This window comes from Pogona vitticeps, chromosome 2, assembly GCF_051106095.1.
Source record: "Pogona vitticeps strain Pit_001003342236 chromosome 2, PviZW2.1, whole genome shotgun sequence".
NCBI lineage: Eukaryota > Metazoa > Chordata > Lepidosauria > Squamata > Agamidae > Pogona > Pogona vitticeps.
The window spans coordinates 234,672,642-234,685,586 of NC_135784.1; the positions used below are offsets into that span (position 1 = coordinate 234,672,642).

General features: G+C 45.1%; 1 protein-coding gene across 1 annotated transcript in view; it reads left to right on the forward strand.

The window, feature by feature from the left end:
- The first annotated feature begins 139 nt into the window (after positions 1–139).
- The window catches only part of LOC140704197 (uncharacterized), a 28,535-nt gene continuing 15,729 nt past the window's right edge, over positions 140–12,945 (forward strand). The window contains exons 1-2 of the mRNA XM_072988910.2: positions 140–225; positions 1,955–2,035. Coding sequence (XP_072845011.2) covers positions 1,967–2,035 — 69 coding nt within the window. The 5' untranslated portion in view covers positions 140–225; positions 1,955–1,966. The remainder of the gene's footprint in view (positions 226–1,954; positions 2,036–12,945) is intronic.

Here is a 12,945-nt window from a genome sequence, read left to right on the forward strand (position 1 = left end):
GGTTTGGCATCCCTGGACTAGAGGAAATGTTCGGGTTCATGGATGTCTTTCATGCATTACCCTTCTTCATGTCTTCCACAATGATGGTTACATCTTTTCATATATATTGTAGGTCACTCAAGTTCTCCAAGAACACAATCGTATGATAATCAAGTGCAAGAATGTCTATCCAAAGAACATCAACCTTACATTCCATACAGGTTGGCAAAGTTATACATCACAAAGGTAAACAGTTACAGTAATTTCTGAAATGAACAAAGCTGATCATATAATACACTGCTAGCGCCTTCCTAGTTTGTTCGGCTTTTTCTTTCTTTTAGCAACACTCTGTAGACAAATCCATCTTTCTTCCACTTTTCTTACTTGGGGATACTTCTCTTAGGGCATTCTGTGCATTTGAGGTGGGGAGGGGCGATTTCAGCCCCTCTGGAGCCTGTCAGGGGCTGCCCACCCACTCCACCCCCAGCACACATCTCTGCCATATGCACTGCAGCTTGGCAATGTGCCAGGTGGCGGAGATAAACACAAACAAAGTAGCCTGCTTTAAAATAAGATACATAGGGGAATGCTCACCTTTTTCTCAGGTACAACAGCGCAAGAGGCTTTGGCAGGATCAAAGTAAGATTTGCATGTAGCATGGCCCAGATCAGGATCAAAGCAAGATATTGCCATGAAATATATGTCTAGATTGCTACCTTACTCTGCAGGCTCACCATTGCTCAGCAATTCAGCCTTATAAAGGTCTGCAACAATCAGCTTGAATTTCTTTTAAATGGGATTAGATACATTCATAATAATATCAATGATTAGTAGTCATTATGCTAACCTCTTACCTTCCATATTACAGGCAGTAATTTTATTTATCTATTAAACACAAGACAAGTTGCTGCAAAATACTTCACTCCCAGATTTAAAAATAAGTTAGATGGATGGGTGGGAGGGAAGTAATTGCTTAAAATCTCCCCTGATGCCCTGTTAGATGGAGGTCAGTTTTGCTGTTTAAGGAGGTGCTCCAGCACCCTGGTGCCTCTACACTCCCCATGATTTAAAACCTTTTTTAAAACAAAATGGGTCACTAGAGGTCAAACCCCAAGCTACTTCTCCATCACCAGCTGATGCTCCATAGTAACATTCTTCAAAATGTTTCCCTGTGCTACTACATCTACATTTCTACATTTGCCTCCAAAAACAATCACATGCATACCATCTGTCTGTGCTTTTCTAAAATGGTATATTTTAAACAACAATGCTCTTTCCTGAAGTCTAAGAACGCAATGCCTGTAAAAAGAACTTAACCATCACAGATACAGTGGTGCCTCGCTAGACAATGATAATCCATTCCACTGAAATCGCTGTTTAGCAAAATCATTGTCTAGTGAACAGCATTTCCCTATTGGAATGCATTGAAACCTGTTTAATGCGTTCCAATGGGGAAGAAGATCAGCCATAGGAAAGCCGCTTTGCGAAGCGCCAATCAGTTGTTTAAATAGCTGTCTTGTGAAGCTTAGGTCCCGAAAACACCCGTTTTTGCGAGCGCAGAGGGAGCTGTCAAAATCGTTGTCTAGCGAAAATCGGTTTGCGAAGCAGGGACCAAACATTGTCCAGCGGAATTCCCCCATAGGAATCACTGTTTTGCAAATCGCTATAGCGATCGCAAAAAGTCAATGTCTAGCAAAAAAACTGTCATGCGAGGTAACTGTCTTGCAAGGCACCACTGTACTCTGAACAGGGCAATATTACGGAAAGCAGATTTGAAATCATCATTCTGCTCTCACCAACTGCCTATGCTACCGTGGGCCTTTATTCATGTGCTGCCTCCCCGTGTGGAGCATCCAAGGGTCAACTGGGTGCTTGTGGATGACATGCTATGGCGGAGGCTGGGTTTTCACTGAATGAGCGCATGACTGCTAGACAGTGAGCGGGCTTTGTGGGGTTTTTCTGCCTTTTCTTACAGATTGCGAAAGAGATGCACCAGATGAAAATCGGGTACCTAAAGGTCATCAAGGACCTGGAGTGTGCAGGAAGAGAAAGGCAGGTGAGTTGCCCCAAGGGCCCAGTTTTTCTGTGTTACTATGAGAAGTAACATGACTTCAAAAACACCAGTAACTCTTGCACAAGCAGCATCAAACCACGGCAGGGATTGGGGGAGGGGTGTCCTTAAAAAAATACAGTTTACTTGTTTAGGCTGAACTCTTACAGATGCTCCCCTGAGAACAGGGTTGTGCTTCTCAGATCATAGGGGTGAAAACACAAGTTTCATCAAGACACTCTAATGCAATAGAATTCTTTTCTTCACCATCTGAGACAAAGTCTCATTGCGCTCAATAGGAGTTAATGCCTTAGACGTGTACACACTACTAGGGAGGTTTGCACATATCTAGGGTCTGATCTTAGGCTAAACTAGGCAAACGTAGCTGCTGAAAACAAGAGGTGGAAGCTCAGAAATTCAGCTAACTTTCTGGTATTATCATATAACTTTTAACACACTGAAATTCTTATTTCCTTTCTATCCCACTTTTCTCCTTTGTGGGACCCAAGGTGGCTTACAACACATGTCTATTAAAAACCACCTAAAAACCACAAGAAATAAATGCCATATTCACTGCATCAGATCTGATGATCAAGTATGATTTTTTTCATACTACAGTGCAGAGTATAGAGTATCTATAGATAAGAGTATCTACAGAGTATCCCAGCAGACAGACTGTAGATGTAGATTTCATGAGATGGCAGCTCCCTCTGGTGGCATCTCTTTTAATGCATCCACATGAGTGACTCAGCCTACTGAGGAGTCCCTGTGCAAGGGGATCTAGGTTTTATGCGGTGTTTCTACCACCTAGCTATATGGAAAGTGAGGTTTTGGGAGAAAGAGAGAACCAGGGTGAGGAGAGTGTTCTGCCCCCTTCACATGAGCCATGGGGTCATGGCTGCATGAAGTGGGCAGGGCCCTGTCCCTTTAGGGATTGTAACTATGTGGGAACTTTGACAGGTGTAGCTTTTAGTGGAAGAAGTTCCGCTTTTTCCACTTCCACCCAAGAATGCAAGGAACAGAAGGAATGCCCTATTTTTGTCATGTGGCTCCCCCTAATATTAGACATTATGAGGCTTTGGGCCAGGATCTAGTGGAGGTGTTTCTGTGGACAGAACCTTTTACCCCAAAGCCTCTCCTCACCCCCCCCCTTCAAGGCCTCCTCCAGAAGGCTGGGGAAGCCACCAGAGTAATTTTCTGGGAAGGGATGAATGTCCCATTGATGTAGCAGGTGGCTGTTAGCTGACATCAGATATACGTAGGCATCAGTTTCTGACTCTTTCACAGAAAACATTCCAGGTTTACCTGATCTTTTAGCTCTCGCTTGAAGACAAGCCTCTCCATCTTGTGAAGGATAAAGAGAAGGAAGGCAAAATTTACCACACACGACACACTTTCCCTGCAAGTTTATGTAGACAAGCATGTTGTCATCTGCACTTGCTAATACCTGGGAAATGTTGTCACCCAAACTCAGGCTGAATGAGGCACTATTGTCTTGTCCTGGGTTGACTGGCAGTATCTTAATGATTTCACTGTCTACCTCTGTGTCATGCTCAATACATTTTAAATCCTAATGCAACTAAAATGGCATCTTTAAAAATAGAACAAGGTCTAAATCTGACCAAAAAAAAAAAAAAAAAATAGAGAGAGAGAGAGTCAGTTTTATCAATATTTGTGGTTTTATAAGGTTTGTGGGTCATGTGATGTTAGAAACTATGACCCTTTTCACCAGTGGAGAGCATCAGATGAAGACCTTAAAAATGTAATTGAGCTTGACTAAATGCTATGTTAGTCAAAATGTTCTGTGTTCAATAAATTAAAGTAATAATAATATTTATTATGTGCCATCATGTCAGTTCTGACTTATGGTGACCCTTTCCATGGTTTTCTTAGTGAAAAGTACTCAGAAGTGGTTTACCATTCCCTTCTTCTAGGGGTGCCTTGGGACTGTGCAGCTTGCCCAAGGCCACAGAGGCTCATTCTTTTCCTGGAAGACACAATGGGGAATTGAATTCCCTCCCTCTGGCTCCACAGGCAGACCCCTAACTCAGGGGTCATCAACCTCCAGTCTGCAGCCTGGCGCTGGTCCGTGGGCTTCCTTTAACTGGGCCGCAGACACGGATCTCCGCCCCCCTGCATGCACGCGTGGGAGGGCATGTTGTGCTTGTGGAGGGGCATGTCATGCTCGTGGGTGGGTGTGTCGTGCTTGTGGAGGGGCATGTTGTACTTATGCACATGCGCACAAGTGCAACACGACTACCCACTCTCAAAATCTGCCTGGCTTCTAATTTCAGCCGGCACCTATTTGGTGAGCGCAGGGCTTCCTCGTGGCACAATGGTTAACCTGCTGTACTGCAGCCAAAACTGTGCTCACGACCCGGCGTTCAATCCCAGGTAGCTGGCTCAAGGTTGACTCAGCCTTCTATCCTTCTGAGGTCAATAAAATGAGTACCCAGCTTGCAGAGGGACAATGTGTAGCCTGCATAATTAACTTGTAAACTGCCCAGAGAGTGCTTGAAGCACTCTGGAGTGGTATATAAGCAGCATGCTTTGCTTTTGCTTTGCTCCTAGGGGCTGGGTCCCACCTGCCCCCCAAAGCACCCACACATCCAGAAGGGGAGCCTTCTCCCTGTCTGGCAGGCTTCTCCCTCAGGGGTTTGGTGCCACTGGGGCTTCTGCTTTTAGGTCTCTCTCCCCCCACTCTTCACGGGTCACCCGAGGCTGCTGCTGCTGCTGTCACCTCATCCTCTCTGCGGCTGAGATGAAGGAGGGGCCCCACTCGCAACCTGGTCATGCATTTCTCCTTCCTTTTGCCTGGCACTCTGCTCCCTGCCCAGACGTGCCATGAGGGGGGGTGATGCCTTCTCGTGCACAATCCCTCCATCTCCTTTCACAGCCTGTCATGGAGAGCTTGTGCCCATCCACCCATCCGTCTTGATGGTCTGTCGCTTGTTCCCTCCCTCTCTCTTCCTTTCCTTTTCCTTTCCTGCTGCTGCTTCTTTGCCACCATCGGGGCCAAAGAGCCACAGTCAACAAGGAACAAGGAACAAACAAAAAGGAAAGGAATCTTGGTATCTAGTAGGACAGAACAAAGCCTTTTTTATAATTGTTTCTTCCATGTAGGCAGAACACAACATATTTCAAAATATATTGTTATTGTCACCCAGTAGTTGAACATGTGTAACACCAAAGACTGAAAGGGAGCAGTTTTGCTTCAGTGTGCATAGAATTCTGTCTTCAGGCCCTGATGTAGTTTAGTTGTATGTAGGACCCGCCATGTACCACAAAGAGCTCTGCCATCCAATACTCCACTATTCCTTTCCATTCCCCAGTATATGACTTTTGAATCTCCCATCCCCTTCTGCCTAACCAAATGCAGACTGAAAGAGGAAAAAAGGAAATTCAATTTTTAAGCAAGGAACATCTTACTCCAACATGTCCAATTGAAGAGACAGTGGTCTTCTCCATCCCTTTCCTATTAGAGGCTGGATGTCATTGTGGCCATTCTGACCATGCATGCAACAAGTCTAAACAATGATATTGTGTTGTATCCAGACCAATGACTGATTATTCTTTCTCCACTGCTTCTTCCATTGATTTTACCTTTTACCTGTATGATCAGCAGTAACAATCCGTCACAGAATGCACAAATACCATCTCCATCTGCAGCTCTTGGAAATTTCTGTTTACAATTTATAAGGTTCCAACCCTTGGATCTCTATCCTTCAGGAGCAAGAGAAAGAGGAGAGCTTTTTTTTTCTTATGTCCAAATGGGAATGCCACTAGTTTGATGTTTTCTTGATAAATCAGCAATGCTGATCATGTGAGCCCTGTCTCGGTAATTCACCTCTTGTGTGATAAGAGGCAGAATCAGTAGGAAATCAGTGTAGTGTTAGACCTGTGATTATTCTTGTGGATATCCTACATTTGGAAGGGTGGGAGATGGAACTTTGTTAGTGGCAGTCAAGACTGCTTTATGGATGAACTGTGGAGCTGTTGAAAAAGAGTGCAAAAGAGAAAATGTACAGATGACATGTAAACTGTCTGGAAAGCATTTGAGAATTTTTGTAGTTAAAATATTCCGCTGTGGTCCCTTGTTGACTATTGACACTTTGGAATATGCAGTAATACTATGAATTTCCAAAAACACTGTAGATTTATTCACATGATATTTTAAAGTTCATGAAATTAATATTCAGTGTTTTACTCCACCACTGTTATTTAATCTCTGCCCACCCACTCCCGAAATAAAGAGACAGACACAGGTGTTGGAGTTAACTAGGGCCACACTTTATTGCTTTTAACCTCCAATCATTCTCATCCTGCAGAGAGACCTAGACATCATGTGGATCCCTGGGGCAGGCTCTAGGGGGATCTCTTACCCCCTCTCCAATCCTAAGTGGGTAAGTCTGAAGCCCCTGGTCAGAGCTGTCCCCTGAGCAGTTCGTACCCAGCTGGCCACAGACTGGGTACGAAGAAAAACCTGCCTATCTGCCATCCATCCAATTGTCTAGAACTAAGACATGCAACGGATGGGACTATACCTTATTCACCCCTCATCCCAGCAAGTGAAATGCTAGGTCCTAGTTGCTGTGATGCTGGGTGCAGTAGGACCCCATGTGCTTTTTGGGAGCTCACTGAAACTCACCTTCTCTTCTGCACTACCTGACAGCTTTACCTATTTAAACGTGACTCAAACCTAGAATAGCCCTCAGAATCCCATGGGTAAACAGTGTGGGATAGGCAAAAATATGTCCACTCAGCTTTTATATGCCATGGGGCTGGGGTGGAAAAACAATGCCCCCAAACACAGCCAGCCCCAGCGGAATGCGATGGGGCTCAGGGAAAAAACCCACAAGCCCCCCCACACACACAGCCAGCCCCAGCGGAATGCCATGGGGCTGGGGGGAAAAACACAAAAACACCCTCCACATACACACAGCCAACCCGAATGCAATGGGGCCGGGAAAAAACCCACACCAAAACACACAAAAATCATAGCACAGGAGGGAAGGAAGTAAAACTGGAAAAAATAAACCAAAATTAGGTTTGATCTCTTACTTGGTTGGTGTCTTGGCCTGTATGAGAAGGGAAGGGAGTAAAAAATAAATAAATCTAAATTGAGTTTTGATCCCTTACCTGGTCAGTGCCGAACCATAAGATATGCTGTTTTACCTAGAAGATAATGATATGTATTAACATTTATAAACCACTATATCTTTAAATTTTGAGCAAGTAATTATCACTATGAATATGGAAATAAATGCACGAGAAATCAACCCAGAAAGAGAACTATTAAGCTGAACAAGTCATTAGATCCTGGCATATTAACACATTAAATGGGTAGATATTTCAGACACAATAATCTTTGGAACCCTTCAGACTCGGAAACAATATGTAAAGAGGTCTGTTGTTCATTTATGACATAACAAAAACAAAAACTTTTTTTCTAATTATGGTTACTAAGGAAGGAGATTAACCGAATACAATCTAATGAATGCTAGGGATGAAATATACAGATTAATCATGCAGAGTGGGTAAATGTTTCAGAAATGAAACATTTCTGTTTCATTTCCAACAACTACACGCACGGCTCCATCAGAAAGGAGGCACCCAGGAAAGGATCCCCACAAATGCTACTCTTTCCCATCTGTGTGGGATGTCTGTTATTGAAATCCAGCTTACATCTGGCTGCCCCCCAACAAACCCATTTATTTCCATTAAAAAAGCAAACTCACAAAAGTACCACATCAACTGCCCTGCCAGACCTCACCACCTTAAACCTACACTACCCAGGCAACGCCTTAATGTAGTTTCCAGAGCTATAGACAAAACAGGAAGCAATCCTGTCCATTGATACAAAGTACTTCTCTACAAACTATGAACCTGAATGGCTGAGAAAGTCCATGGTTAAGCCCAGATGAAAGGTAAATGTAAGTAATTTTGAAAAACCAAGGTCTCACTAACTCATTCCACTCCCAATGGCTGTTGAGGCAGGAAAGCAGCAAGTGGGCAAAGACCAACTGTCAGGAACTTAGAGCACTGTTGCTCCAGCAATCATGTGACCTCAGAGGTCATGTGACACCTTCTCTCATTATGACCTCAGCGGTATGTCAAGAGTTATTTAACTGTCCCTCACACTCTTAAGCCCAACCAGGCTGCTTTCAAGAGTGAAATAAAAGTCTTGTCCTGTGGATCATAAATACTTCTGCATGGGCTACTGTCAGGCTGTTTGTTTTTGTTTTTCTTATAAGCTCATAAATGATAAGTAGTATCTCCAAATGAGCATCCATTAACTATCTTAGTTAATGACGTGGAGCTATTTACCTGCTCCTTTTTAGGTCAAGAGTCAAGAATGGAATATTAGAAGATGTTGAAGAACTAACTGCCATTCAAAGCACTATTTATATCACAGAACCCTGGTTCAAATTCAGACACTAAAATAAATCTTTTTCTCGTCCTGACTTAGGGCACAATCCTAACTAGCCAGTCTGGCCTTAGACTGGCTGAATCAGACTCTCACAATTAAGAGGGAGATGCCTGTTACAGGTACAGTGTGCTATTTTTCCCAAATCCAAGTCCTTTCTGCAGCTGCCATGAAACCCATTGCAACACCAGTTTGCGCCGTAGAAGACTAAGCCCCTCCTAGTGCATCTGGTGCAGTCAGAGTGCCCCTATGACATCCCACCCCACTGTCTGAGAGAACCACAGGAGGCAGCCAAAGAAAACTTCTGTTTATTGAACTATAGGATGGCCTCACATTACTCCCTCTTCCCCCTGCCCTAGCTCATGATTAGTGGCAAGGTTAGTGACTAGAGCTGTGTAAAGTTATACTTCAGGCAAGAATTCTTAGGCTGTGCTTTCCAGGGATCCTGCAGTCTGTTGTCCATCTGACACAACTCTACACAATTCTACACAACTCTACACAGTTCAAGGCCCTTTCACTGTCCATCTTCCTGCTCTCCTTCCTGGTTGGGTAATGCTGAGTTTGCACTTGGACTTTCCCTTCTGTTTTCACTCATGATTGGGCAGCTTGGGTCCCTGTTACAATTTGTGGCTTATGATTGGAGGGCCAGCTTGAACCCCTACCACTGCCAATCCACCTGCTCCTTACCTCCTGGTTCATGATTGGGGGAGGCATTTTGAGTCCCTCCCACCCTCTCCTCTTGGCTCATGATTGGTGGGGCCAGCTTGTATCCATCCCAGTGATATCTTGCCCATCCCCTACCTCCTGACTGATGATTAGGGCACCAGCCTGTATTCATGCCAGTGTCTTCTCAGCCCCTTCAGCCTCATGAGTCATCCCATTCACACAGCTCATGATTGGCAAACCATGCATTCCTTCCCACCCTTCCCATCATTATCAATGGAAATAGGGTTTGTGTCCCTCCCTTTTTCCTGCAATATCCTTCCCTAAGAGCATGGCCCTGAGCTACCTTGTCTAATAAAGAAACTTGAGTCAGAGTTGCTGTACATAGCATTTTATTGAGCAGGTATCTCTACTCAGAAGCACCCTTGTATCTTGACAATGAGTAGACAGACAACAGAGAGACATGTGCAAAGTGCTTTTGTGTAGCTGTGCTACAGCTGATGCATAGCTTTCTGACCAGACCAGCTGCAGGACTCGGGCAGTTTAGTTGCTGCAGTCACACATGGCTGGGCGCTTTTGGAGCTGCACCTGTAGCACAGCTGGCTGTTGATTCCAAATCTGGATCCAGGTGAGTGTACCGACAAAAATCATCCTTGAGTCTTGTCATGAATTCATTTGGGGATTCAGTGGGTTTTTAAACAAATCTCATATACTCTGTGAAGGTTTCACAGCTTTTGGCACTCCTAGTTTGAGGCCATGAATTACAGCATTTCTTGCTGCTTTCAGCAGGCGGGCTCTAGCAACCGTATTAGGATTGGGATCAATAACTTGGGTTATGAGGGCTGCTGCTTCAGGCCAATCAACTGTTCCATTGCCATTGGCTATTTGTTGAACCCTATGAGTAATATGGTGTAGGTCTTAGCAAGAGCCTGGCATTTCTCATCTTTGCTTAGGAGGCTGATCAGAAGAAAGGTGAATAGTAATGATCCATTGGATCAAGTCCAGGTACTTCTGAAGGGCCTCTCGATATGGTGGAAGATCTTGTTTCCAATTAAATAAATCAGCAGTGGGGAATGGGGTATGGGCCAGAACTAATTTATTTCCCATTGGAAGCTCCATTAAGGGGAGAACTTTCTCTATAGGTTTAGGTGTAAAGCGATCTGCAGGCACTCCCCATGTGGTTTGTTTAGATCAAGGGTCCCCAACCCCCAGTCCACGGCCCCTTGCCAGTCCATGGGCTTCCTTCAACTGGGCAATAGACATGGATCTCCATCCCCCTGCCCTCACGCATGGGCAGAGAGAGGGCTCCCCTTCTGGGCGTGTGGTTGCTTTGGGGGGAGGTCAGGTGGGACCCAGCCCCTACAAGGCAGGGAGGGTCAGTGGCGGAGTTGCTCCTGTGGCTTCCAGGACCAGGGAGACAACTCTGAAGCTGGGCGCTTCTGGGAGCCCCTGATGAGGAAGCCCTGCGTTCACCAAGTAGGTGCTACTGCTGCTTCCGCTCCCAGTTGGGCTGAAATTAGAAGCCAGGCAGATTTTGAGAGTTGCGCAAGTGCAACACACCCATCCACAAGCGCGACACGCCCACCCACAAGCATGACACGCCCCTCCGCAAGTGTGACATGCCCCTCCATGAGTGTGACACACCCACCCACGAGCACAGGGGTGCCCCCGCCCCCAACCAGTCTGTGCACGGAGCCCACACCCCCCAAATGGTCTGTGGTCCCAAAAAGGTTGGGGACTGCTGCCCTAACTCATTGAGCTATCCAGCCAGCCATTCAATAAATTAGAAAAATAATATTTGTATCCAGGTGTGAGAAATAATAGCCATTTGTGGCTGACAGAAAGGTTAGAGAGAAATCCACTCTCCTTTAGATTTGTGCTGTTTTCTTTGTTTACAAGTCCAGAGCCAATTTGTTGATATACCTTTTTTAAAAACAAACAAACAAAGGATACAAGTGCAGTGGCCATAAAATGGCTACAGTGCCCAGAAACCTGACCCCTTTGCAAAGGAAATAAATTGACAGAAATGCTCACACACGTTGAAATAATGAGTGAAGTAATTCATCATTGGTACAAAATAAAACCCACTCAGTGAGGGGGAAATAAACCAGAAATAAAGAACTGGCAGGAAAAATAAGCCAATCATGGCTATGTGTTGTGTGATCAGAAATTCATGAAGTGATCTAAAAAAATGTTTAAAGAGGTATAACTGGGATTCTTCTCGCATGTATGATCAGGCCCTAACACATGGAAAAGGACAGCATCATCCATACCACTTGAGACTAATGACTATATGGTATGGGAGGTGGCACAATAGAGGAAGGTGCTTGGGGGACCTCGGGAGGAATGACCATGTGGCTCTATGGCACTCTCTTACCCACACATTGCAGTGTTCCACCCATGATCTTTAGAGAAAAAAATTGTGCTCTTTATGTCATAGTGGGAGGCTAGCAAACCCAGCCTTTGGGTGCATCCCAAACTACAAGTTACCTGTCCTTTCAGTTGCAAGTGCTAATAAAGGGTTAATATCATGTGTTGACTAATGAGCTCAGTGGTGCTGATAATTGCCAGCACTGTAACTAATCATTTTGGGACCTGAGACAAGCAACACAAAATGCACCGAACGCAACTACAATACAATAATTTAGCATACCACATATTAATAGGATGGCTTTCTGTGCTGTCCAGCTCAGAGACCTAGTCTGTCCATGATCCAGATGGATAAATCCTCTAGACAACACACCACCTATTTCCTCACATCTGGGCCAAAGATCTGGTCTACTGAGCCTCAGGTAGATCTGGATGATTCCTTGAAAGGGGTACAGTAGCTGTTCCTCTGGATCCCACTACAACCACCTCCTCCTCCTCTGACAAAGAAATCCTGGTTGACCAAGTCCTGGAAGACATGCCTGTTATGATCTAAGCAACGCCTGCTATGTCATAATAATTTTGGCCTGTCAAGTCCAGAAAACTCAGAAGTGGTTTACCATTCCCATCTTCTGAGAGGTGGGCGGGCTGGGACTATGCAGCTTGCCAAAGGCCTCAGAAGCTGACTGTGCGCCCTGGAGGCACAGTGGGGGCATCATACTCCTAACCTCTGGCAGTGCAGGCAGAATTCATTGAAGTATCAAGCCAGGTGGTATCCTGACAATCTTTCCTACACCTCTTCTATCAGTTGGCTGAAAAATCATCTGTCTCCGAGGACTGGTCTACCACCTTCTTTTCCTACGACAGCAGACAAGGGACCAGGGCAATACAGTTAGGGATGTCACAAGTGCTTAGGAAAGGAGTGTACTCTCTAAATTTGGTGCCCTGGGTCAAAGCTCTGGTTGCCTCACCTTACTTACAACCCTGATGATGATCCATAGGCCCATCAGGATGCTGCAGAATTCTTTAAATTAACCTGGGGGCATTATCTCTGCTTTATGATGTAGAGTGGACCAGTGGATAGTTCTGTGCCTGCTGGCTCCAAGGTAGCAGACCATAAAGAGCCAAGAGAAGCAACATGGTCATAGGTATCCTGGGGAATCCTCCTAAGATAGTCACGTGAGGGAATGTTACACTTCCTATTGTTATGCAGGAGAAACTTGCTTGTGTTTTCCTACTTAGGTCACTCCCAACGAAGGAGCCCTGTGGCTCAGTCTGATTTTTAGAATAAGTTGCATATAAAAATTCAACTCCTTGAAAGTGGGAGAGAAAGAGAGAAGAAAAAGAGAAAAAGGAGCAGGTGGTATCAGTCACTGAGTGAGTATGTGAGGCCCTCCATCTCCACACAAAGCAGGGGCCAAGGAAGAACCCCTGGAACTCCTCTGTTGATGGTGGGCCC